Source organism: Fusarium coffeatum (assembly GCF_003316985.1).
Source record: "Fusarium coffeatum strain FIESC_28 chromosome Unknown BRIP53273_contig_179, whole genome shotgun sequence".
NCBI classification, from domain to species: Eukaryota; Fungi; Ascomycota; class Sordariomycetes; order Hypocreales; family Nectriaceae; genus Fusarium; species Fusarium coffeatum.
This window is the reverse complement of record NW_022157972.1, coordinates 23,445-47,826: the sequence shown is the minus strand read 5'-3', so window position 1 is coordinate 47,826 and position 24,382 is coordinate 23,445. Positions and strand designations below refer to the sequence as shown.

The following is a 24,382-nucleotide window of genomic DNA, read 5'->3' as shown; positions in this document are numbered from 1 at the left end:
ACATGTACACAGACAGACAGTTGATCGCTGTTGCATCTGTTTGTCTACAAGGTCAGGCAGGCCCACACGGAAATTCACTTCAGTGGACTTCTCCAATGATGATCTCGTTCCTTCCCCAATGCAGTATTGAACCCTCTAATTGGCTACTGCGACTGCCTGAACCACCTGGGCAGGAGGTAACCTACTGTAGCAGAAAACTCAAGACCTAAGCCTGCCTGTTTGACGAAAACAAGCGTTCTAGTGGCACCTCTAAAGCCGGAAGGAATGACCAAGTTATTTCGTCACATGGGCTAATAGAATCGAGTTTTCTGCGACCCCAAGACCAAGGCACTGAAGCCCAATCTCACAATTCATCACCCAAACTTTCATGACCAAGTGAGTTAGGACTACATCTATTTCACGTTGTATCGTGTAATTCATCTGACATTTCAGTGAGACATTGCTATGCCGACCGCACCAGAATTTGATCAAGATTGGTCACGGCAATAAAAGAGACGCGAACTTGTGTTACTCTTGCGCCGTATTGGTGACTCAACAACTGCAGTCTCTGAATCTCGATCAAACTCCAACACACTTCCATACATCGATACAGGCCCCTCAGGGTGCCAGATGAATTATCCGTCGGAAACATAAAAGACTAGATAATTTGGTCACCTTGTGTCGGGCCAGAACAGCATTTGGACTATTTTATTTCGACAGCATAAGCCTTAGACGACGGCCTTTTGCGACACAGAAACTCATAACAACGCTACTATCAAAAATATCGCCTGAGCTCCCGATACTAACGACTCCACGTCATGGCTGCTCCTGCTCCTGCACAGGAAGTGGACGTCCAGGATCTTGTCGACTCCACTGACCCTCATCTCACGGACCCTCCCCTTCTTAAGGATCATTCAGAATTCAAATCTTACAAGAGTCGTGGGTTCGAATATCCTGGCATTCGTGTCTTCTACCGACAACATGCCAAAGCTGACCAACTACCCAAACCCCCGTTGCCTCTTTTGGTGTTCTTGCATGGTTTGGGTGGCTCTGTTGCTCAGTTTCACTCTTTGTTGAGTAGTCTTAAAGACGAGGCCCCTTGTCTGGCAATTGACTACCCCGGATGCGGCCGGTCTGAGTTCTCGGTCACCGATTGGGAAGCGTACACAACAGAAGCTCTGGTCGACCTCTTAGACATCATAATCAATGATTACCGGGACAAAGATGCGGGTCAGCGCGTGGTTCTGATCGGCCATAGCATGGGCACTGCTTTGTCTGCGAGACTGGCCAATGCTAAGCTTTCACGCAGCAGTACCATTTCGCAATACGTGGTGGGATTGGTAGCCATTTGCCCCGTAGCAGAGCCTTTCAATGAGCGGCACACACAGTTAGCAAGGAGGGCCTTGTGGATTCCAGATTGGTTGCTCAACTTATGGCGAGCTTGGGATGGTTGGGGTGGCTCCGAAAGTGCAAGTGTGAAGCGTTTCGTTGGTGAGAGTGCCGATGAAGCCACTCGAAAACTACAGTATCGCTTCAACAGGCAAAGCCGTACACCGGTCTGGAGGCGTATGGCAAACGGCGCGCTACCAGTCTACAACGATGGCTTGCCCACAGGCGGTATCCCAACTCTGGACACTTGGGCAGGGCTGGATATCCCCGTGTTCCTGATAGCTGGTGAGAAAGACAACGTTGTCTCGCCAAAAGAAGCCGATAAGATCGTGAAAGTCTTGGGCTCCGAAAGGACATCTCCAGCATCGGAAGGCGAGAGCGAGACGAACGATGCCACTGTTGAAGCTGCTGCTTCTGCTGATACTTCAACACGATCAAACGACCATCGCCCTCAAACTATTGAGGAAATCACAGAAGACGACTTCACAAAGGTCAAAGACCCAAGCATTGTGACACCCCCTGAGGGTGGCAGTCATACTGATCCTTCCACTCCGAACGAGAACATGACCGAGACTAAGCTGCCTCCACAACCGGATCACCCTAAGAAGGTTGTTCGGTCTGTCATAATGCCCGCCCCTGCAACACACGCTGTGTTGTATACGCCTTGTTCGGTCCGAGCTGTCGCCGGCTTGATTTCCGAATTCCTTGCTACGAATGTCACAGAAAGATTATCTCTTGCCTGGCAATTGCAATACCTTTCCCGTGAAGGAAAATGGGACGTCAAAAACCTCAACAAATGGAAATCCGTCAATCCCGTATCTGACCCGATTGGACCTGCGGGGAAGCCGGTTTTCCGCGCCCTCAAAACGCTGCGTGAAGCGGATGATGTGCATTGTCCGCAGGAATTTGTTGCAAAATGGGGCTCTATTGTGAAAGATGTTATTGACATCTCAAAAGATCAGCCTGTTTACGACCCTCGTGGGCTCGACAGGGCTGGTATACATTACCATAAGTTTCCGACCGTCTCAAAGATCCCACCGCTACCAAATGAGGTCGAGGCTTTCATTAAGCTAGTTGATGAGCTCCGCGAGAAGCAAGCTGAGCGAGCCGTCACAGAGGAATGGGAAGATCCAGAGAACTGCGTCATTGGAGTCCACTGTCATTATGGCTTCAACCGTACGGGATACTTTATTGTGTGTTATCTCGTTGAGCGGTGTGGATTTGATGTTGAAGAAGCTATCAAGACATTTGCCGAAGCGAGGCCTAATGGGATTCGTCATTCACACTTCAAGGATAGACTTTATATGCGCTATAGCGTCTGAAAGCGCTGCTGGCTAAAGTATTTTATCGCCTCAGTGGACAATTCTTCTCTTACTCACCCGACAGATACGACACGAGTACTATGAACATCGAATTGCCTTGGTTTTGTTTATCGAACAAACTGCAGTTAGCGTAGTCTTTGCTTTACCATGTGTTGCAGAAGAAGCGTTTAGAATCGGAAGAAATACATATCAATACATAATTTCATGCTCGACTCTTTTGTACTGGTACATCTGAGTATGCTATTCTATCTCGTATTGTCCACCTCTTTCATGAACCATAAATTGTCCAAACCGTAAGTTAATTGTCGTAAAACCCGTTAGTTCTCAATGGCATGGTACTTGTTTCCAAGAGACCACACCTCATCCAGCGCCTCCATACCTGTATCCTGAACAGCGGCCTTGCCCATCTTATCCTGCAATTCCGAAGTGATGGCGTCGACGTCAACCTCGAGGTACTCGCGCAGATACTTACCAACGTCGGTGTTCTCCACGTTGCCACGGAGGTTCTCCGTTCGAGACCCACCAGAGCTGTAGATGTTGACGTCAACAGCGGTATGGCCGTGAGTGCTCCAGCCGATATGGGCGCGGAGGGAGATGAGGGCCGAGAAGAGAACGAGCGCGTTCTCGGGATGCTCAGCAATCGCAGTGATCTCCTTGTCGGAGGCATTGGAGATTCCAAGACCGCGGACGATAAGTTCATCGTTGATGTACTTCTTAAGCTTCTCCATGTTTTTCTTGGCCCCAGATTCGGAGACGAGATGGGCATTGAGCTTTGCATGGAGCCACTCAGCTGAGGCAGTCGCGTTGGCAAGGACCTTGGGGAACCAGTTGTAAACAGGGAGGTGGCCAGGTTCCTGAATCGCGGTAGCCAGACCGCCTGTTTCATGATCGCTGGTTGCGACGAGGACAGTCTCAGTCTTGCTCTGCTTGATGAAATCGAGAACGGCTCGGAAGGTCTTGTCGTACTCAAGAACCTCGTGAACCTGAGCGGCAGGATCGTTGATGTGACCAGCATGGTCAATTCGGCTGCCCTCAATCATGATGAAGAAGCCCTTGTCACTCTTCTCAGTAGCTTTCTCGAGGGCGCGAAGAGCAGTCTTGGCCATTTCGCTCAGCGAGGGGTAGACGTCGTTGTGGTTTCGGCGGTCAATCTCGAAAGGAATGTCCGTTGGGGCAAACAGTCCGAGAAAAGGCAGCTTCACGTTGTTGCCACCCTTAAGAGCGTCGAAACCGGCGCGATCATCAGTGTAGGTCCAGTTGTGCTTCTCCTTTGCGATCTTAACAACATCCGTGTCGTCAGCTCGGCAGCTGCCCTCTGCGCTCTTGGGCAGGTAATTGCAGCGACCACCGCCAAGCATGAGATCAACTGTTCGACCGAGGACACCCTCTCCAATCTGCTGAAGAGCGATTTCATCTTCCATTTCACGAAGCACAACATGCGAGTTAAAGCAAGCCGGAGTCGCATCCTAAGTAGTCACCATTAGCTTCGCCGTCCCTAACTCAGGAACTTCCGGGATTGTTCGTACCTCAATTTTGGTAGTCACAACAAGACCAGTGTGATACCCAGCACGCTTGGCAGCCTCTAAAACGGTTCCGCAAGGATCGTGGTTTGGTAGAGTAGAAATGGCACCGTTGTAGGTCTTCTTGCCGCAGGAGAAAGCGGTGGCACCAGCAGCGCTATCTGTGACGAGGGAGCTGTTGGAGCGAGTTCGGCTCGTTCCCCAGAAATGCTTGTCCAGTGTAAGGGTATCGCCAAAATGAAGGTCTTCCACATGTTGTCGGTAGCTGCGCGTCAAAGATAAGGAAGCAGGACCCATGCCATCTGACACCATGAAGACAAGATTTCGCTTCGTAGCAGGCGTGTTGTGGTCATGCTTGGTCTGCTGCTCATGCTGAGTCCAAATAGCAACAACAATAACAGCCGCAGTAGCGATCAAAGCCCAAGCAAACAGACCAAGCTCACGGAGGCGCGAGTTTCGGACAGCCTTGCTTTCGGCGTGGGAACGGTCGTGGCCAGAGCCGGACCCGGATAAGAGAGGATCGCTTTCGTTGGCCTGAGGAGAAGACATTGTTAGCTACCTCAGGACTGAAGGGATGACAAGTGCTGAGTTGAGGAAAGAAGAAGAGGAGGGAGACAAACCATTGTATCTGGCCGCGTAAGAAGGGAGCGTTGTGCAAGGTTGAAGAAGGCAAAATGGTTGGAAGGCGACTACGGCATTGTCGCACATGCGACACGGGCTGTTAGAGCTGCACGCGGGGAGCTCTAGCTGTGACTTGGAAAGCTACAATACAGGGGGGCTAGCGTTCCATTATCAGTGGAGCCTGTGACATCAGTAGGTTTTGTGGGTGGAGCGGTAAAAGAAGCCGTTTGTTCGTTGTTGATCAATTATTGAAGATAAGAACCAATTATGATAAGTTGCCTTGATCACGGGAACGTAATTCTGAGACGTATGCAGAGATCACAAGATGCGGCTTCTGCTCGGGTTCCTTAATCCGCATCTACGATCTTCACGTGGATAAGCGCCAACTTTAAACGGTGAACCCTCTTTAACGTCTAATTACTCGCGTTCCCAAACCCGCGCTGCGTTCATTCATTCTCCTTTTGTGTCTATGATAGCCATCAAGGCATAGTAGAAACAGGCGATATCCGCACCGCATGTTTCAACAGGCTGCGATGATTCCCGATAAGCTGTTCGATGCGGTAATTCGGATAAGACTTTGAAACAACAAGCCCAGTCAACGTTTCTTTCTATCACAATTGCTTTGACTACGGCCATGGCGACTTTTCAGGCTTATCACTAAGAAATCGCTTCACCAAACTCTCCTAATCATGGAAGGTCAAGCGGCCAATTTGCAAGACACTGACCAAAGTAGATTCATCCACATATGCTCATAACGGCTCAGCTCAAATGAACGGACATGATGGAGCCAATGGCTGCTGGAATAAGAGTGACAGCTTGGTGTCACAGGGGAGTTTGTGGTTCTTCCGGCATGCCTGGAGCAACCCATCTGCACGTTGCTTCTCGGAACGAGTGATGACGGCTGTCAAACAAGTTCGCTAGGAAAGAACTGCTACACACAGGCTAGGGGCTAACTGACAATGGATCATCAGGGGGGAGGAGATGCGCAAACTCTTTATACAGTCGGCGAAGTCGCTGGCCCAGTGCCTAAGACGGAGAATCGACAACAAACGACCCTTCGCGCTTTCAAACGATATAGGATATTGACCATGATATGTCCTGATCATACGCAGCCAATTCGCCCAGAAACTGCACCGAAGCTCCGACCAGCACAATCGTTATGCTTCTCGTTCTTTGGAATCGCTCATGCTACTCAAAGAGCGAACGAAACATACCAAACAACTCAAGACGCAAATCAAGATCTGAAATGCCCATATGTGTGGCTACGTTCTATTCCTAAACCTTTGCGGATGTTTTAGGGAGCTTCTGTTCGACACGGCTTGCCCCCTGATATACCAAGAGATCAACCGCATCAACGATGCGGAGGCATGGACAGCGGACACGATCAATGAGCTGCCCTTTGATGTTCCGGATTGTTGCGCTCCTGGATGGCACAACACGTGGATTATCCCGAGCTATGGAGTTTGCTGCCCTCAATGGTGGTCCAACTGTCCTTCTGTCACAGTACCTGGCTACCCACAGTTTTGCAACACCGAGGAGGGAGGAAGTTGAACTAGACGATATTGTACGATAAGGACGGCGAAGTAGAGAAGACCAGCGCAAGCTGAAATGGACGGGCATTATGGCTGTAACATTAGCAAGGGTAATGGTGGCACATAGGGGATGTTGATTTAATTTTTAATGTGTACTGCCTAAGTATACCAGGTTCAATCACAATGGTTTCTAATCCTTGGGTTCTCAAGCTTAGCTGTTGTCAACAACCCGGAGATGCCATCACTGGGTGGGGTGTTGCCCAAAGCTGACGTCGGGATTGCCTTGATCGTACAGCTTTCTGAAAAGAGAATCGTGCATCTCCATCGCTCACGTAGTAACAGATTCTGCCAGGACCAGACATATACCCTATTACTTCGTTCTAAGGGGATCAAGTCAGACCGAAGATGCACCTTGTGATCTCGAGTACCAGGAGTAACGGAGTTCAACGAGAGAAAGAATTGTATTCTAGTTAAGCTGCCATACTAGAGGAAATTGATAGTAGGATGATGATGGGGTCATTGTAGCCGTGATATTTCATGTTTTGATATACTCTAGGTAGGTAGGTAGAATAAACATGAAGGCAATAAAAGAGTCATGCCTTGCTTGACAACCTCGTCGCACAAACCAAGACGCTAAGGTTTCTGTATAGATAGTTGTATAACCTCCATATGCGGTGCAACAATGCTGCGCCAAAAGTCCTGGCCTCTCCAAGCTTTCTGGCTGGTTATCGTTTATTGTTGTATTTCTTGATGGTCTGTAGCAACTGCTAAGTTTCGTCTTGGCTGCATAGTCTGTGCCGAGGCGGGATAAATGTGGATATGAAGCTTGTTATGAAAGCTTAGCCAAAAGAGGATGAGACTGCTCATCGACGATTGGGCGTGGGGTTTTCGCGTGCCTTTGTCCGAGAATGACATCGCCAGAATGTCATGGTATGGATGGTCGAGAACATCTTTTCCCCCTAATGACGGGTAATCGGCTTCAGCTTTATGACTCCTCACTCATAATGCGCCAATAAAGCTTGCGACTCACTGGGTTTATTGGTTGCTTTTGTTTCATGCCAGTGAAGGCCCCTTATCCCTAATCCTTCTACGGTTACCGATGCCACTTTCACTTTCGGGTGCTGGTACTGGTGCTTACGGGCTATCCTTCCCTTCCCCTGCGTCTGCGTCGCGAAATGCATCCTTGAATTTATTTTTGTTCGAGGCCCGTATCTTTTAGCTCCAACACCAAAGTTCCGTCTTTGCATCCGACCTCAGCTGAGCTGATGGTTTATTCTCAGCGCCAAACTTATTTTCTCCGTCTTTACTCAATAGTATAAAGAAAGTCCTTAGTTTTCCCCTCCCGCCTGTATATCGAACTATTCCTCCAATGTCGACTTCAAGAGACTTCGCTATCCCAGCGGAGCAGGACTCCTCAATGGACAACGACATAGAGCAAGAAGGCCGCCCGAGCCAGTCCTCTAATACCAATACCTCTGACGAGAAGGCCGAGCAACATGTCCGCTATAACCTCACCCTCAACACGCAGAATCTCTCCCCACCCCCGGCCGAGCCTATACGACCAGTACGATCCGATACCGAAATACATCGCGAGATGAACTTTTCCCCGTCAATATTGCGTCGCCGAATCAGTCGCGCTCCGACGTTTAAGACGGTCGACGACTTCGATGAGTTCGAGACATTTGGCGATCGCCCCGGCTGGCAACCTGGTTCCGAGCCCGGTTATGACCCTAAGCTCCCCGATGGAGGACATGCTTCCATGCCTGCACTTCAAGCCCAATGTGAAATCTCCGTAATTGACTTTTCACAAGACGGTATGGTCAAGCGCCACTTCGATAATGCGAGTTTCATAGCCTTCTTGGATCAACCAAAGGAAGAATGGGCAAGATGTCGATGGATAAACGTCAATGGGCTTAGCTGGGATGTCATTCAGGCTATTGGCAACAAAAAGGGCCTGCATAAGCTGGCGCTGGAGGATTTGATGCAGCTTCGAAACCGAACAAAGGCTGACTGGTACCCAAATCATGCCTTTATCGTCTTGACTTTGCAAAAACTTGTCCACTTGGTCGACGATGAGGACGACTCAACTGATACGAGCAGTACATACTCTTCAAAGACCCTTGGCGCGCTAAGAGGATCTATGAGGCAACTCTGGAAAAGCCGCCAGACGGCAGACACCGAGAAGAATGTATTTGAGAGTAACTTGCGGGCTCCGGACCTCACATCGGATCTGCAGGAAACAGGCATGATACGGACGTTGCAGCGATATCATGCTTCTGGAAATGAAGCACGAACAGAGTTCATGGAAAGCCACTCCTCTCTCGCGCCTTACCAAATGGCCGTGGCAGCAGAACAAGTCTCTATCTTTTTGACGTCAGACAACACCGTTATTTCCTTCTTCGAGGTCTCAGCCGGCGACATCGAGCGGCCGATCGTGACCCGTCTCAGTACCCCTGGCACAATTCTTCGCGAGTCCAACGATGCGTCTCTGTTGTGTCAAGGTATAATCGACGCCATCATTGATCTCGCTATCCCTTTGACGGCTATCTATACAGACATTATTTCAGATATCGAGTTGGACGTCCTCACATCTCCGAATATCAGTCAGAGTAAAAAGCTCTACCTCTGCATCAGCGAGATCAACAAGATGCTCAGTTTTCTGAACCCAATTGACAATGTGGTCAATGTCCTTCGCGATCACAAGACTTCCATGACCCACGAGAATGCCATGCAGGTACTTGAGAACCCGTCGTCTGGTGTCATAGTTACGCCCATGACGCATACCTATCTTGGTGACGTTCTAGATCACTGCATAATGATTACAGAGGCTCTCCAGCAGCTCAAGCAATCATCCGATAACCTGATCAACTTGATTTTCAACACTATCGCAGCTCACCAAAACGAGTCAATGAAGCAGCTTACTACAGTCACCATTATCTTCTTGCCATTGACGTTCATTACTGGGTTCTTTGGACAGAATTTTGCTGAGGAGGGGTTTCCTGAAATCCACCACGGCATTTGGTATTTGTAAGTGTGTTTCTCATCTGTTTCGAACCAAAAAGCTAACAACTCCCAGCTGGGCTTGCGCTGTTCCAACCGTTGTGTTCACAATCTTGATTATCTCGAGAGAGGCGATCTACAATTGGCTCATTAAGCTTGTGCAGAGAAGACACATCCTGACGTTGAGGAAAAAGAAGCAGAGGTCCAAGAACCAGAAGATAAAGCTAAAGATATGATTGACTATGGCGTGCATAGGACGGACGATCGAAGCATTTGGTTTTAATGATACCCGAATTGGAGACTGGATTAGGGGCAATATTATCTACAGAAAGGTTCCATATTTAAGTGTAGCGCTTATGAACAGTTTCTACTGACCGTTTATATAGATCTAGAGGTTAGTAGTTTGTTGCCAAAGGATGACCGTGGTCAGGAAACGCTAGAAACAAAAGAACAATACATTCAGTTGTTCAAGCAGCAGCACACCCATCCTCGCTTCTGATCACATCCGTCTCCAGGCTTGCATGCTCCAGGAGCACAACGATCTTTTATTTCTTGACTTTGGGTTGTTCTTGTTTGCTGTTGCCGTGAGCCTAGGTAATGATGGGCCAGCAGTTTGTGCCTAGGTATTTGGTGAATGTGCCCAACTACCGGCTTCAGCACAATTCGATTTTCGAGGACCAAACAAGAATCAGAGACATAAGTCACTTACTTACAGAAATTAACAAGATACCCATTACTGTCGTGCAGCTTTTGCGTTGAAAGAGGTCAAGTGCTTACATAAGGGTCTTGAATTCCGTTACTGTACAAGCTTGGGCCCCTGGAGCCTACAGGCAGCAACCACTACTGCCCCATTTGAAGCCTCACGCCCAGAATATGCTTACAACGTTCATCTGCTCACAGCCCGAACCGGGAATTTAAAATGATCCATCTCCCGACCTGAGAGTAGAGTATACACATTCTCTACATCCATTTCTATCTTGCGCTTCTCGAATTAAGGCAATTTCCAGACCAGTATTGTCTTTGGCGCATTGAGGCTGTACAGCTGGCTGCAGGTGGTTTACACCAGAAAGTAAACAAAGCAATATGTCGCAAGCCGACGACGCCAAGCATGAAGACGATATACAATATGGCTCTATGGGAGTAACCCGTGAAGAGTTGGAGGAAAAGTCAGTAATCGTCAAACATCCCAACATCAGTACTGACCGCAGTAAAGGTATCCAAACCGTCCAAGGAACCACTCAAAGACGCTCGTGTTCTCTGAGCTCTTTCGGGAGGTCTTCAACCCGCTCAACGAGAACAAGAAACAAAATGCCACTGGTGCAGGCCCAAAAAAGGCTTTCCGCGGTGTCAACAAGCTCTCCCCCCATGAACAGCGGCGGCACATTATTGAGCGCTTCATCATTCGATGGCGGAAAGAAGTTGGTCCCGACTTCTACCCTGCTCTGCGTCTGATTCTCCCTGACAAGGATCGCGATCGTGGAGTTTATGGTCTCAAAGAGAACACCATCGGAAAGTTGCTCGTTAAGCTCATGAAAATCGATAAGAACTCCGAAGATGGTTACAACCTTCTGCATTGGAAGCTACCTGGCCAGACTATGGCATCTCGACTAGCCGGTGATTTTGCTGGACGCTGTTTTGAGGTCATCTCGAAGCGACCGATGCGGACTCAGGTCGGCAATATGACAATTGCCGAGGTGAACGAGCAGCTCGACAAGCTTGCGGCTTCAACAGGAGAAATGGAAAACCTACGTGTTTTTGAGACTTTTTACAATCGCATGAATGCAGAAGAGCTTATGTGGCTTATACGAATCGTGCTGAAGCAGATGAAAGTTGGCGCTACAGAGAAGACCTTTTTAGATCTTTGGCATCCCGACGGGGATGCTTTGTTCAGCGTATCGTCAAGTCTGAGACGTGTTTGCTGGGAACTCTGGAACCCAGAAACTCGCCTTGAACAAGATGAGGCAGGCGTCGCTCTGATGCAATGTTTCCAGCCCCAGCTTGCCCAATTCCAGATGCCTGCATCTTTCCAAAAGATGATTGAGCTCCTCCGACCGACCGAAGAGGACCCCGAGTTCTGGATCGAGGAAAAGCTTGACGGCGAGCGTATGCAGGTGCATATGGTCCAAGACAAGAGCCATCCAGGTGGCAGAAAGTTTTGTTTCTGGTCACGAAAGGCAAAAGATTACACATATCTTTACGGCGATGGCCTTCAGGACGAGAACTCAAGTCTGACTAGACACCTCAAAAATGCCTTCGCCTCGGGTGTGAAGAATCTGATTCTCGATGGAGAGATGATTACGTGGGATATGGGTGTCGACAAGATAGTGCCTTTCGGCACCCTCAAGACTGCCGCGATCTCGGAGCAGCAAAACAAGTCGGATACAGACTCAGCCGGTCACCGTCCCTTATTTCGAGTCTTCGATATCCTCTACCTCAACAATAAGCCCTTGACACAATACACTTTACGAGATCGACACCGAGCTCTAGAGAAAGCGATAAAGCCTGTGCATCGCCGACTCGAAATACACAGCTACACCAGTGCAACGAATGCCGACGCTATCGAGCCTCTTCTTCGCGAAGTTGTTGCCAATGCTTCCGAAGGCCTTGTTTTGAAGAACCCGCGCTCCATGTACCGTCTCAACAGTCGAAATGATGACTGGCTCAAAGTCAAGCCTGAATATATGTCCGAATTTGGAGAGTCTCTTGATTGTATCATCATTGGTGGTTTTTACGGCACAGGCAAACGTGGTGGCGCTCTATCGAGCTTCCTATGTGGACTGCGTGTCACGCAGAATCATATACAAGCTGGTGCCAATCCTGAAAAGTGCTTCAGTTTCTTCAAAGTAGGAGGCGGCTTCCGCGGAGAGGACTATGCAGAGATTCGACATCGGACAGAAGGAAAATGGATTGAGTGGGACAACAGGAATCCGCCCTCGGAGTACATTGAACTGGGAGGAGGCGAGTCCAGGCAATATGAGCGCCCGGATGTTTGGATCCGACCCAAGGATTCTGTTGTGATTTCCGTCAAAGCGGCCAGTGTAGGACCTTCGGATCAGTTTGCTCGTGGCTTTACTCTGCGATTCCCACGATTTAGGCGTCTTCGATTGGACCGAAGCTGGAATACTGCTTTATCGCTTGAGGAGTTTCAAGAGTTGAAACAGCGTGTTGACGAAGAGTCGAAGGAAAAAGCGATGACGGTGGAGGACAGGAAGCGGCGCAACCCCAAACGAATCAAGAGAGAACTCACCATCGCCGGAGAGGATACAACAGCTGCCGAGTTGACGGGGGAGACGACAGAATTATTCGACGGGCTGGAGTTTTGTGTTCTTTCAGAGGCACTCAAACCCTACAAAAAGACAAAAACTCAGCTCGAAGCTATCATTAAGGAGAATGGCGGCACCGTCTCTCAACGAGCGATGCCTGGCACCAATATGGTTCTTATTGCTGACAAAAAGGTGGTCAAGGTAGCAAGTCTTATCAAAGAAGGAAACGTAAATATTATCCGCCCGAAATGGCTTAGAGATTGCCTCGAGCAGGACTTGGGCGCGTTTCTTTTGCCGTTCGAGCATTCGCATTTATTCCATGCCACGGATGCGTTGCAAAGAGCGGCGAACGACAACACAGATCAGTTCGGCGACAGCTACGTGCGCGATCTGTCTATCGAAGAGCTGAGAGAAGTTATGAATGATATGCCAAAGATTGAGGATGGCATAACTTTCGACAAGGATGAGTTCGTACAACAGCTTGAGGAGCATGGAAAAGATTTGGGAAACTTGAGAAGTTTAACATTTCGACGTTGCATAGTGCTATTCCATGCGGTGGAAGCTGGCGACAAAAAGGTCTCGAGGTTAAAGCATCTCGTCAAGTACGGTGGAGGAAGTGTCACAGACGACGCCCATGACTTGTCCATATCACACGTGGTGATACAGGGAGATGACCCAATGCAAGTGGGCGAGGCGGCTGATATGGTACGAAAGGAGTTGAGCTCCAGGCGTGTACAGCCGCGAGTTGTGACAGGACACTGGGTCGAGGAATGCTGGAAGGAGAGCACATTACTTGATGAGGAACGATTTGTGGTCCCTTGAGAATGATGGGGTATGTAGCAAATGTTTTCTACCTAGCCTTTATCTTTATGTAATTGTGAACAACGACATCGAAAGCGAACTTGTCGACACGTACTCATTTACCAATGGTCAAGAATAGTCTGTCACCAACATCTCCCAAACCGGGCTTGAGCATACCATCACTGGTCAGCTCATTGTCCACTGCGGCGATCCAAACCTCACATCCCTCGGGCCACTCGGCCGCAACTCTTTGAACACCTTCATTAGCTCCAATGACAGAGAGGACAAGAATTCGCTTTGCGCCCCATTCACGAAGTGTCTGGATGGCGGCAGCACAAGTTCCACCAGTTGCAATAACGGGGTCGACCAGGATAGCGAGACTGCTGGCACCTTCGCTGGAGGATTGCTGAGGAAGGTTGTTGTAATACTCGACTGGGTCGAGAGTTGAAGGCTCGCGATACATGCCCAGGTGGTGGACTGGGACTGCATTAGGGAGCATCGTTTGCACAGCTGGGAAAGTAAGTCTGGGGATCTCATAGAGAGAAGGTTAAACGTACCGTCAACCATGCCAAGGCCTGATCGCAAGATAGGAACTAAGCACATAGTGCTTGGGTGAACTGTGGTGGACTTGAACTGAAAGCCTAGAGGTGTCTCATCCTTGGTATTGTTAACGGAGTTCTGCGTGTATAGTTTCATCACATTTCATACCTGAGATCCTTCTGTAGCTTCCAAAGATGAAGCAAGAGCCTCACAAGAGACAATCAGAGAAATCTCATGAATCAATGATTTAACCTCTCTAGGGCTAATGGACTTTGAGCGAAGCTGGCTCAGCTTGGCCCTGAGACACGGGTGCTGAGAGACATGGACGTTGGACGGTAAAGAAGCCATTGTATGTATCTTGATTCAGAAAATGTACGAATTCGTTCACAATGAGGAGTCTACGAGGAAACGATTAAGCACCAGAGATTAGATGCTGGGACGAAGCCAAGGAGAGGAAGAAAGAGAAGAGAGAAAGATAGTAAGAGGAGAGAAAGGAGATGGGAGGGGGTTTTGTATTCGAGGAAGAGGGAGCTTGGCCTTAGGGAGAGACACGTCAAGGATAACACAACATAGTACAGCACAGGCACAGTACAATACCTCTTTATCAGCATATCTTGTACTACATGGACTCTTACCGTGACAGTCTAAGAGCGATCACAAGGACGGCGGGGTAGACGGGAGCTTACCTGGAGCTAGGCATGCTAGGTACCTACAGCGGATGCCCGGAGGAGGGCGGGGTGCGATAAGATAAGCGGTGAGCTCCGTTTTGTTGATTGAGGGACCTGAAAGACAGCCCGGACAAGACAAGAACAGGGCTGTGATCGAAACGCGGTGAGACTCAACATCCATATCACTATCGATTGTTGGCCTTGCTTAGGCACCAATTCAACACTATTGGAGAAGCTGTCGCCTTGTTCTCTCTACCAGTTGCGGCTTGTTATCTCCTTCTTATAGACCCTTGTTCTCCTCCACATTCAAATCTCCACTGTCCCGCAGGATATCAGAAGAATTGACCGTCCCGTCATAAGCATCCATTAAGAGACGAAATAGTTTAGTCATCTTATGGCAATTTAGAGAGGCTTTTAGACTACTTTATTTTGGTAGCCTAATCCTTAGACCACCTAGACTGTCTCGAAATGCAGGACGCCTCCACTGCCACCGAAATAAACACGCCAGTACCAAATTCCAAAGTGGCTGTCGCTCGGGATGTTTCTTTCCTCGCGATATGCCGTCATATCCGGCAGATCTAGCCTCAAACCATAACTTTTGACAGCCAGCTATAGCGTTAATATCAACTATGACCGAACATCATCTCCGAGACAATGATTCTATACCACCAATTGTGCCGTCGCAGCACGTCCAGGTTCCTGACTTGAAGTGACTGTATAAATGCAGCGACAGAAACGCGACATGGCTAGCAATTTCCCCGACCAAAACCGGCGCTCGAGTGCTGGAGCCTACAATACACCACAAGCACACGCTGAGATCAACAATGGCAAGGGACTACCGACATCTGGTGAATACCCCAACAACGATGTTGTAGATGGCTCGGCTCAATCGCCACCACAGTCAAAGCGATGCGACCGAGGCACCTACAATGTCCCCCAAGACTATAGCGATCTGAACGAAACAAGATCTGTTCCTGCGCTCGAGACTCTGTCGCTAGAATCGACTCATGAGCAATCAAGAAGGCAAAGCAACGCAGTCCGCCATGGACCCAGAGACCAAGAATCGGAGTCTCTATCCCGAGAGACAGAGCCGAAAAAGACATCAAAGCTGCTCACTGGACTATATACGCACTCATATCTTGTGCTCTTCGCCATCCTCGGAACGTTGGCACGGTTAGGGTTGACAGCGCTAACGCGCTACAGCGGCACTCCCGTTATTTTCAACACCATCTGGGCGAACTTTACTGGAAGTCTGGTTATGGGATTTCTTGCCGAAGACCGAAAGCTTTTTCTCAACGAGTGGGGGACTCCGACATATGACGATGCTATTAAGCGTACCAAACAGAAGCGCGGCGAAGGGGAGGTCGGGTCTGGCTCCAGTCAACAGAAGGAGGTCGACCTAGAGGCGGCGAAAAGGGCACATTTAGCGACGAAGAAAACGATTCCTCTTTACATCGGACTTGCGACAGGCTTCTGCGGAAGCTTCACTACGTTTTCGAGTTTCGTCAGAGATATATTCTTGGCATTGTCCAACGAGTTGACGACGCCTGGGTGGCCAGAATCACCAACACGTCGCAACGGAGGGTATTCTTTTATGGCCATGTTAGCTGTTATAATCACCACGGTTTCGCTATCATTATCTGGCTTATTTGTGGGAAGCCATCTGGCCGTCGGTCTCGAGCGCATCACCCCTTCAGTCCCCTTTTCGCTCAGTCGGCGTGTATTAGATCCGCTGGGTGTGCTCCTTGGCTGGGGCTGCTGGCTTGGGGCCATATTGCTCGCTATCTTCCCACCTCACGAAGCCTGGCGAGGTCAAGCAATCTTCGCACTGGTGTTTGCACCGCTCGGTTGTCTTCTACGTTTTTACCTGTCCCTTCACCTCAACGGGAAGATGGCGACGTTCCCCGTCGGAACCTTCTCTGCCAATGTGCTCGGTACGGCAGTGCTAGGTATGGCGTGGGATCTTGCCCATGTGCCCTTGGGTGGAATTATTGGTTGCCAGGTGCTGCAGGGTATCGAAGATGGGTTCTGCGGGTGTTTGACGACCATTTCAACGTGGGTGTCTGAGCTCGCTGGCCTACGACGACGGAGTTCGTGGGTTTATGGCACCACGAGTATTGTTGTCTCACTGGCCTTGATGATTGCGATCATGGGAGGTCTACAGTGGAGTGACGGTTATAGCAAGCTTTTGTGCAAAGTTTAACAATCGCGATTGCAGTTTTCCTGTTCATAGTTCATAGAGTAACTGCATCGTCGAAAGTTACGTGAGCTTGTTTTCTGAGCCTATTTCTGGACTGATATAAATACCTCCTCTGCGCTCGAGGGTATCGTCTTCTCCCGATTTATTTATGAACAAATATCAGACACACAATAAACAGCACTTCGTCGACATGACGGGCAAGAAGAAGCAAAACTCTAAAACAAAACATGCTCGCCCCGCGAAGCTACAACCGCGGAAGAAGGCTCATACAACATCGGACAAGTCACCAAGTCCAGAACATCCGGAATTCGATCTACGAAGGGATTTTAGAGAAACGAAGCTCAATGAGAACCGTCTTAGAAAGGTGTCATCCTCGCCATACCTTCGCCCAAAATTCTGCGAGCAACCATCTTGCAAAGAGAAGAAAAAGGCCCGGGACGATAAACGTGATTACGGGCGAAAATATAAGAAGAAAATTGCCAATAATTGCAAGACTTATGAGTCCCTCGACATCCGCACTGCTGCACAATTCATCGAGCCTGCACCAGAAAGCACACTGGACTGGGTCGAAGACTGGTCTGCGCTCAAGACTCCCTTACCCGGTCCACTGGAGGAGGAAGAGGACGCTTGGTATACTCGCACCCGCATCATCAGCTACATCGTCTTACATACTTTTCGGGGTGTCAGAGACTGAACCAGCGAGAACGATTCAACCTCCCTGCTAAGGAGATTCAGCCCTATATGGGTCTAACGCAGCTGCAGCTCAGCCCAACGCCACTCGTTTGACCTTTGCACGGATAACCAATCGTCAGCTACGGATCTGTCTTAGGCTGTCTGGACTGTCAGCAAATGCGACCAAAGCTCGTCCAACCCCCCACAAAGTTTTGCGGCTATGCTTATGCTGCTCTGTTTATATCCCGATTGAATGTCAGCTTAGGATCCTGAGGCTGAGGCTAAGCCATCCTTAGTATTAATAGAACTACCTATACTAATCCGCACTCTGTCCTTGCCTTCTTTCCCCTCTCTCTGACCTGTCAATCTATTCCATTCTCATGTCTCGATGATCATCTCCTCAACGTGAAGCAAGAGCCTCAAAGTCACTGTCGCCATGTATTCAAGTCAAGCTGGCGTAGACGCCCACTACGCGCCTCAAGCGACAGATGATACCTTGTGGGACACTAATTCAGACAAACTGCCCTCCAACAGGAAGAAGACTTTTTACAAACCAACAGCTTTAAGATGGTACTTCATCGTTGGCCAGATCGCTTTCCTTCTGGCTGTCATGGGCCTCGTCATTTGGGCAATGATAGAGATGCCCAATTCTGATGGGACTGCGCAGATTGTGCACAAGCGGAATCCTATCGACAATCCCAACTTTCCAAGAGGAGACGACTCGAATGACTTACCCATGACCCCAATGGGACGGACACGACTGGCGACTACAGTCATCGTGAGCGACGTCTCTACTGTAGTTACAGTGCCTGGTACTACAGGCAAATATACGGAAACGATCACTACAACTGAGTATACTACACATTGGGGTTATACAACAACAGTAAAAGATGGGTCAACATTTACTAGTGCGGATGTCACAGTCATTCCAACAAAGGTCGTTACAGCAATTGTTACCACAAAGCCAGCAGAGATGTCAGAATCCATCATTACAAGCATCAGCGTTGGTTACTCTTACATATATCCCTCTGGATCTGAAACTGCCGCCCCTGGTACCTTGACATATTCGGAGGCAATTACAATTACCCAAGCCTATTCATTGCCTGGTGTGGTAGCCACTTATACCTCGACTTTGGAAGGAGATAGGACAGAAACGATTTACACCACGATTGTTGAGGATGGAGAGACAAAGACGATTTCGCATCTCATCACCGAAGCGGCGCCTACAGCATACGAAAGTGTGGGAGAGACGACTGCCTCGGCGAGCACCTATGTCTCATACGGTCGAATCACCATCACATCCGTTTATACCGATACAAACCAAAAGCCTTTGCCGAAACCTAAGCCAACAGAGAAGGCTAAACCAACTGTTATCGATGTCGTAACGGTCGATCCTGACCGCACCATTAAGAAGGTCGAAAAGCTAGACCCCACAACCTACGTGACCAAGGTTCAAGATATTGAGACGGTGAACGTGGTCATCTCTGATGGCGTTGAGACATTCGTGAGCGAGTTTGAAGCTGTCGAAACTACAGTCGATGTTGTCGAGACTGGCGCAGATGGTCTACTTACAACTAAACAAGTCGTATCTACTAAGGCCGCTTCCTTGGCAACACTCACCAGGGCTGCCGCGCCTACAACTATCGCGTCGATAAAGTCCACCGAGAAAACCGAGACGATAACATCTGACAGAACAGACTCTTCGACCTGGCTTTCTACTGTCAAAGGTGCTACGAGAACGTACGAGAAGACCACTACAATCGCTCCTACTGCCACCGGTGACGCGTCCGAAGCCGATGATACTGGCGGAGTAGTTAAAACAGTGATTACTGTATTTGAACTTGATGCCGGGAAGTATTTCTTGGGCAAGTTCCTTCCTCCTATGCTGGCAGTTATGCTCTCAATCCCTGCTCGAGCCATCGACTACAACGCGCAGCTTTTCCAGCCGTTCCACGCCATGAATCAAGAATATGGTGCGAGAGGATCGGAGTCGATGAGTCTCCATTTTGGTGGTTTGGGCAGTATCATAGAGCCTTTCAACGTTCTGCTTGAAGGTCACCCTGTGCCATTCATCACTATGACCATCGCATTGGCGTCGGCGCTTCTGGCGCCCATAGCCGTTGAAGCCATCGGTTTCAAGATGCATGGCCAGTGCAAGATCAACGCCTTCGAAGGTTGCGCTCCGGCACTTGGTGTTTCCCCGTTGTCATCGCGTATTCTTCTCGCTCTTCTGGGTCTTATTATCCTGCTTCTCTGTGCGTTGTTGTTCTGTTTAAGGGACTTTCACACTGGTCTTTATGCAAACCCCTGGAGTGTTGCGGGTATTGCATCTCTCGCTGCCAATAGAGATATTAGGCCCTGCCAGGATTCTGAGGAGAAGATCAAAAAGGAGGTGGCCGAAAAGCGATATGGGTTTGGTTTCTTTGAGAACCACGCAGGCAAAACGGAATACGGTATTGTTCTCTACGACGATGCTGGGGAGAACCTCCAGCAGGCATTGTCGCTAGAGGCTAGTTCCGTGGACACGGAAGTTGTGAGCACCGGTCGCAGGAACCCATTCTTCCTTCTTGGCCTCGCATGGCGATTGGTGTTTCTGCTGTTCCTGCTTGGTTTGATGGTATTTCTGCTGTACTACCACCTTACACTTGACAAGTCTTCGTCGTTCAAGAACTTTATGAATAGCCAAACCTTTGGTGTTCGGTTCTTATTTGCTACCTTTGGTGTCATCATCTCCTTCAGCTGGTCAGCATTCTTTGTTAGTAAGTGCTATTTTTCTGAAAAGTTGGCTGCCGAGAGACTAAAAGGCGAAATAAATTGCGCACTTTATGCCAGCTCAGGCTGGTATATAGGCCACTTTATTTTGCCGACCTAAGCCTTAAAGAACAACTTCTGCCATATCAAGACTCTTTGCTAACATCGTCTAGCTATCGCCATGGTTGTTCCATATCAAGTCATGTCGTATGGTCCTCAATCGGCTTCAAACTCGGTCCTCCTTACTCGATCCACAAACCCCTTTTCGGGTTTCTGGTCTGCCATCAAGCATCGCCAAATATTCCCAGGGCTCGTGGCATTGATGGCCATATTTTCGGAATTCATGCCAATTCTGCTCGCCAACATACCTTACTCGCTGTCCCAGGTCAGAATCTCCCATGATATCTGCGCCCGTATCTCAGTTGGAATTTTGGCTTTGATGGCTCTCACGATCATCATCAGCTTCCTTATCCGCTGGCCTGATATGCCCGTCGACCCAAGCTCCATTGCTGGAGCGATGTACTACGTCAGCGAGAGTAATATGGTGGACCACTTTAGTGGCATGGCAGCAATGGATGGTGATGACCGAAAGCAGCGTATCAGGGAACTTGGAGGAACATATGTGTATGGAGAGTTGACAACAAGAACGGGCGAGAGAAGGCCTGCAGTGGAGTGGGATGATCATACGCTGGCCTTCGGACATTCCGTGGTGCAGCAGCAAAAGACCAATGTTCTGGTGAGACATGAGACTATTGATACAGGGTATTATGGGCATTATGGACACCAATCATGATTTATGAAGGCGCTCTGGATTTTGAAAATAGGACACCTGGTTTGATGGGTTTTGAAAACGGACGGCAACTTGCACGGCAGTGGAACTTTGTTTAGGCAGTAAAGCATACATCGGGATATGAAAAAGATTAGCCATCAAGAGCATGAGGGATAGGTTACGTCGGTCATTTTGAGCGATTTTAGATCAGCAATCAGGGTACTTTATTTGGGTGCTCTATGCCTTGCAAGACAATCTCTCTGCTGTCTAGTGACATAATATCCATTCTATCCTCAAGGCGCCTGTAGCAGTTCTTCCAGGGATGCTTGGTTTAAACACATTCTCTTCATTCTTCATCTTCCTGCAACTCAGGGTAGTATCGGTAAATTCCATCCCCGTATGCTTGACGCCTATCGCTTTCGAGATATTTGCTGATGTTGGGTCTCTCTTTGACGGCCTGGTATGCTTTGAATACACCATCGTACTCGCCAGACTTTTCCATTTTTTCAACAGCTTTGGGAAAGGCGAACTTGGTACCATCGACAGCCTGGGGAGAATTAGTAAACTTTCAAGAAAGAGATTAGGTCTATGGATTCACTCACTTGGAATAGTACGAGGTCTGCATAAGTGAGACTGTCACCATACAACCATGGCCCTTGTCCGCTAGTTTTGGCGTCGAACAATCGCTGCATGTATTTGAAATACTTGGGAAGACGCTCCTTGATGAAGTAGCTAGATCTTTTCTTGGCTTCCTCCTTTTGTTCGGAGTAGTACTGGCCAACAGCAATAGGGTGATGAGTGTCATGGAGTTCATTAACAAGACCATCCATAATGGTCAACGCAATCTCGTTGAGGTGGTACACGCCATTGCCCTCTTTGGGTGCCAGACCAACTCTAGGTGCAACGTAGAGAAGGATGTTGGTTGTTTGAGAGATGAGTAGATTGCCGTGCTTGAGCGCTGGAGGAGCTAGGGCGGGAGGATTATGCTCATCGCCAACGTTATCAAGGGCTGTGAGTTTCGTGACGGCATCGAATGCCTTCTCTTGGTTCTGGGCAATGTCCGTATAGGGAACTCCAGCCTCTTCGAAGACGAGACGGACGAACTCGCCACGGCCAGGGAGACCGGGCCAATAAATGAGCTCGTAGGGAGCGTCATCATCAACTTTGACACGCTTGGGTTCGGGTTGAGACATTGTAAGTGATAGCTGGGACAATTGAGATTGTTCAAGTGTTGCTGAAGACCTGAAATCAGTGAATGATGGTTGTTGCTCAAAGTCAAGAGAGAATGAAACGAATTGAGTGTTTCTATTGAATGCAAGAGCAGAAAGTTGAGGAAGGCGTCGCTCAGCTCACCTCATTCTGATGCGAAGGAGTGGGGTCAATCCTTCCTTCCCGAGCCCGCCTCTCAGCTTCCCGGCAGTTACCCCAACTTTATGTAAGAATCATCAAAGATACTGTGTCTTTTTCCTTTCTCAGGCCTTTGAAACTTCTACTGTGTCATTACATTTTTCCAAATTTGATTCACATTAATGCTGCGAGACTCTGTTTGTAGTAGGTTATCCAAGAGCCGGAGCTTCAGCCGGACGGCACGGGACGGAGTGGAGACAAGCGGGGGTCGGAGCTTCGATGAGATCATAAACCCGATACTTTTGCATAATTGTCGGTTAAACAGAACGTGTCGATGACTTCGTAAGACAATGTTACACTGAATCAGCCCAAAGAATAAGACTACCTATGTATACAAGTTGAGTTGTCAGCAAATCCAATGACCGAATATACGCAGTCCAATGGCTGAGCTGATCCATGACGGGCTAAGAGAGTTCTTAGGCAGTTTATTCTTCTTAGACCTGAATATCATAATATCTGCCAACCTACGTACATAGGTAGTCGGCCGATTCCTTATCAGATATGAATGCAACTTCATTATGCAAGGAACTTTATGGCAACTCACGAGAGAGTGGGCAACATATGTGTATCGTGGGCACAGCAGCTTCTACCGTGTCCTCATGAGTTAAGCATATAGAATATGTACGAGTAGTTCCCCGTGTTACGCATGATATGATCTCTGTTCTGAACTTGGTGGAAACTACTACCACATTCGGTAGGCTTACTAGCACAGTTGAGGTTGTAAACGCATTCATGGTTGGCCGCATCTACGGTCTTAACCATGTTATCTGATTGGGCCGCATGGCAGAAGGACATTCTATAAACCACCAACATAGATATCATATTTCTAGCTTGGAATACATCTGCACGGTATGCTGTATTGGAGTAGACGAGAAGCTTCTTTAGGAAGGAGTTGTATATCTTGTCGTTCCTACACTTTCGTGGCGCTTCTCAAGTGACTCGTCCATCATCAGTGGCACATTTGGGCTCCGTTAGTCACAGCCATCTCGCGCTCGAGGAAAAAAAGAGCGACGGGTTCACCGACTTGTGAGGCTTGTCCGAGGACGCCATCAGGGTGAGCCAGAACTTTGCGATCAGCGCAATTAGATGAAAGTTCAGCCTTCTGAGCTCGCGCTCTGATGAAGATCGCCAAGAGACTTACATCACGGGGGCACGAAGTAACCCCAGCTTCATATAGCGGAACATGGGCTGAAAGGTCTTCATAGTATTTTGTTTATCGTATTGTGTAAGTGGACTTAGCGCGGAGATGGATCATGCATTACAAGTGACATACATGCTACAGCCTGCCCATCACATCGTATGTAGAGAAGAGCGTTTCTGGCAATACAATGCGGCTCCTCGAGCTGTGCCAGTGATTTTTCGCAACTCTACCACCAATTCTGCTTGGGTATATCTAATATGTTTTAATCAAGAGCTTACAAATAGGAAACAACATGAAACTTATGACGTGAAGTACCTTTCTTTGGCTAAAAAAGAAAACCTACGGACCCATTCATCAGATGAGATAGCGCCTTGTAAGGTGAGAAAATTGTTGAGGCCGAAGAAGCGGATCAACGCTTAGCACAACGCCGAACTTGTTTCACCTGAAGTATTTTTCCGGTAGTTGGACATGATATGTCATTCAATTCCGCACTCAGGATAGCGTGCTCCGTAGCATCGGCACATTGAAGCGATTTACCCACTTTGGGTGTGTTTTATATTGAGATCACCTACAGCAACACTGCGGTTCTGAAGATCTCTTGTTCAAGACGCTCGGGCATCAACTGCCATTTCGCTATGTTGCTAGGTATTTAGTTAGATATTCATATTCGGGTTGTGGGCGGATGGATTATTTGATATGTCACTCGTATTATCGGCCAAAACTAAACGGAGATGAGAGAGCCTCAGACCGAGGTGGATACGTCTATTGAAACTCTATTATGAGATTCGCACATTTTCGAAACCAGCT

General features: G+C 48.6%; 9 protein-coding genes across 9 annotated transcripts; 6 read left to right on the top strand and 3 right to left on the bottom strand.

The window, feature by feature from the left end:
• Positions 1-797: 797 nt before the first annotated feature.
• On the top strand, positions 798-2,690 carry FIESC28_07940 (uncharacterized protein; the record flags this gene model as incomplete). Its single annotated transcript, XM_031162080.1, has 1 exon — positions 798-2,690. One exon carries the CDS (start codon positions 798-800, stop codon positions 2,688-2,690), a length of 1,893 nt encoding a protein of 630 aa, XP_031013824.1.
• A 317-nt stretch (positions 2,691-3,007) lies between these two features.
• Positions 3,008-4,759, bottom strand: FIESC28_07939 (uncharacterized protein; the record flags this gene model as incomplete). Its single annotated transcript, XM_031162079.1, has 2 exons — positions 3,008-4,156; positions 4,217-4,759. 2 exons carry the CDS (start codon positions 4,757-4,759, stop codon positions 3,008-3,010), a joined length of 1,692 nt encoding a protein of 563 aa, XP_031013823.1.
• A 2,973-nt stretch (positions 4,760-7,732) lies between these two features.
• On the top strand, positions 7,733-9,599 carry FIESC28_07938 (uncharacterized protein; the record flags this gene model as incomplete). Its single annotated transcript, XM_031162078.1, has 2 exons — positions 7,733-9,390; positions 9,440-9,599. 2 exons carry the CDS (start codon positions 7,733-7,735, stop codon positions 9,597-9,599), a joined length of 1,818 nt encoding a protein of 605 aa, XP_031013822.1.
• Positions 9,600-10,446: 847 nt separating this feature from the next.
• On the top strand, positions 10,447-13,448 carry FIESC28_07937 (uncharacterized protein; the record flags this gene model as incomplete). The annotated part of the gene is made up of 2 exons (XM_031162077.1): positions 10,447-10,529; positions 10,577-13,448. The coding sequence occupies 2 exons, from the start codon at positions 10,447-10,449 to the stop codon at positions 13,446-13,448; spliced, it is 2,955 nt and encodes a 984-aa protein (XP_031013821.1).
• Positions 13,449-13,542: 94 nt separating this feature from the next.
• Positions 13,543-14,315, bottom strand: FIESC28_07936 (uncharacterized protein; the record flags this gene model as incomplete). Its single annotated transcript, XM_031162076.1, has 3 exons — positions 13,543-13,937; positions 13,985-14,084; positions 14,136-14,315. 3 exons carry the CDS (start codon positions 14,313-14,315, stop codon positions 13,543-13,545), a joined length of 675 nt encoding a protein of 224 aa, XP_031013820.1.
• A 1,062-nt stretch (positions 14,316-15,377) lies between these two features.
• On the top strand, positions 15,378-16,838 carry FIESC28_07935 (uncharacterized protein; the record flags this gene model as incomplete). The annotated part of the gene is made up of 1 exon (XM_031162075.1): positions 15,378-16,838. One exon carries the CDS (start codon positions 15,378-15,380, stop codon positions 16,836-16,838), a length of 1,461 nt encoding a protein of 486 aa, XP_031013819.1.
• A 187-nt stretch (positions 16,839-17,025) lies between these two features.
• On the top strand, positions 17,026-17,529 carry FIESC28_07934 (uncharacterized protein; the record flags this gene model as incomplete). Its single annotated transcript, XM_031162074.1, has 1 exon — positions 17,026-17,529. One exon carries the CDS (start codon positions 17,026-17,028, stop codon positions 17,527-17,529), a length of 504 nt encoding a protein of 167 aa, XP_031013818.1.
• Positions 17,530-17,943: 414 nt separating this feature from the next.
• Positions 17,944-21,106, top strand: FIESC28_07933 (uncharacterized protein; the record flags this gene model as incomplete). Its single annotated transcript, XM_031162073.1, has 3 exons — positions 17,944-20,266; positions 20,432-20,994; positions 21,083-21,106. 3 exons carry the CDS (start codon positions 17,944-17,946, stop codon positions 21,104-21,106), a joined length of 2,910 nt encoding a protein of 969 aa, XP_031013817.1.
• Positions 21,107-21,373: 267 nt separating this feature from the next.
• FIESC28_07932 (uncharacterized protein) lies at positions 21,374-22,220 on the bottom strand (the record flags this gene model as incomplete). Its single annotated transcript, XM_031162072.1, has 2 exons — positions 21,374-21,574; positions 21,630-22,220. 2 exons carry the CDS (start codon positions 22,218-22,220, stop codon positions 21,374-21,376), a joined length of 792 nt encoding a protein of 263 aa, XP_031013816.1.
• Between the last annotated feature and the right edge of the window lie 2,162 nt (positions 22,221-24,382).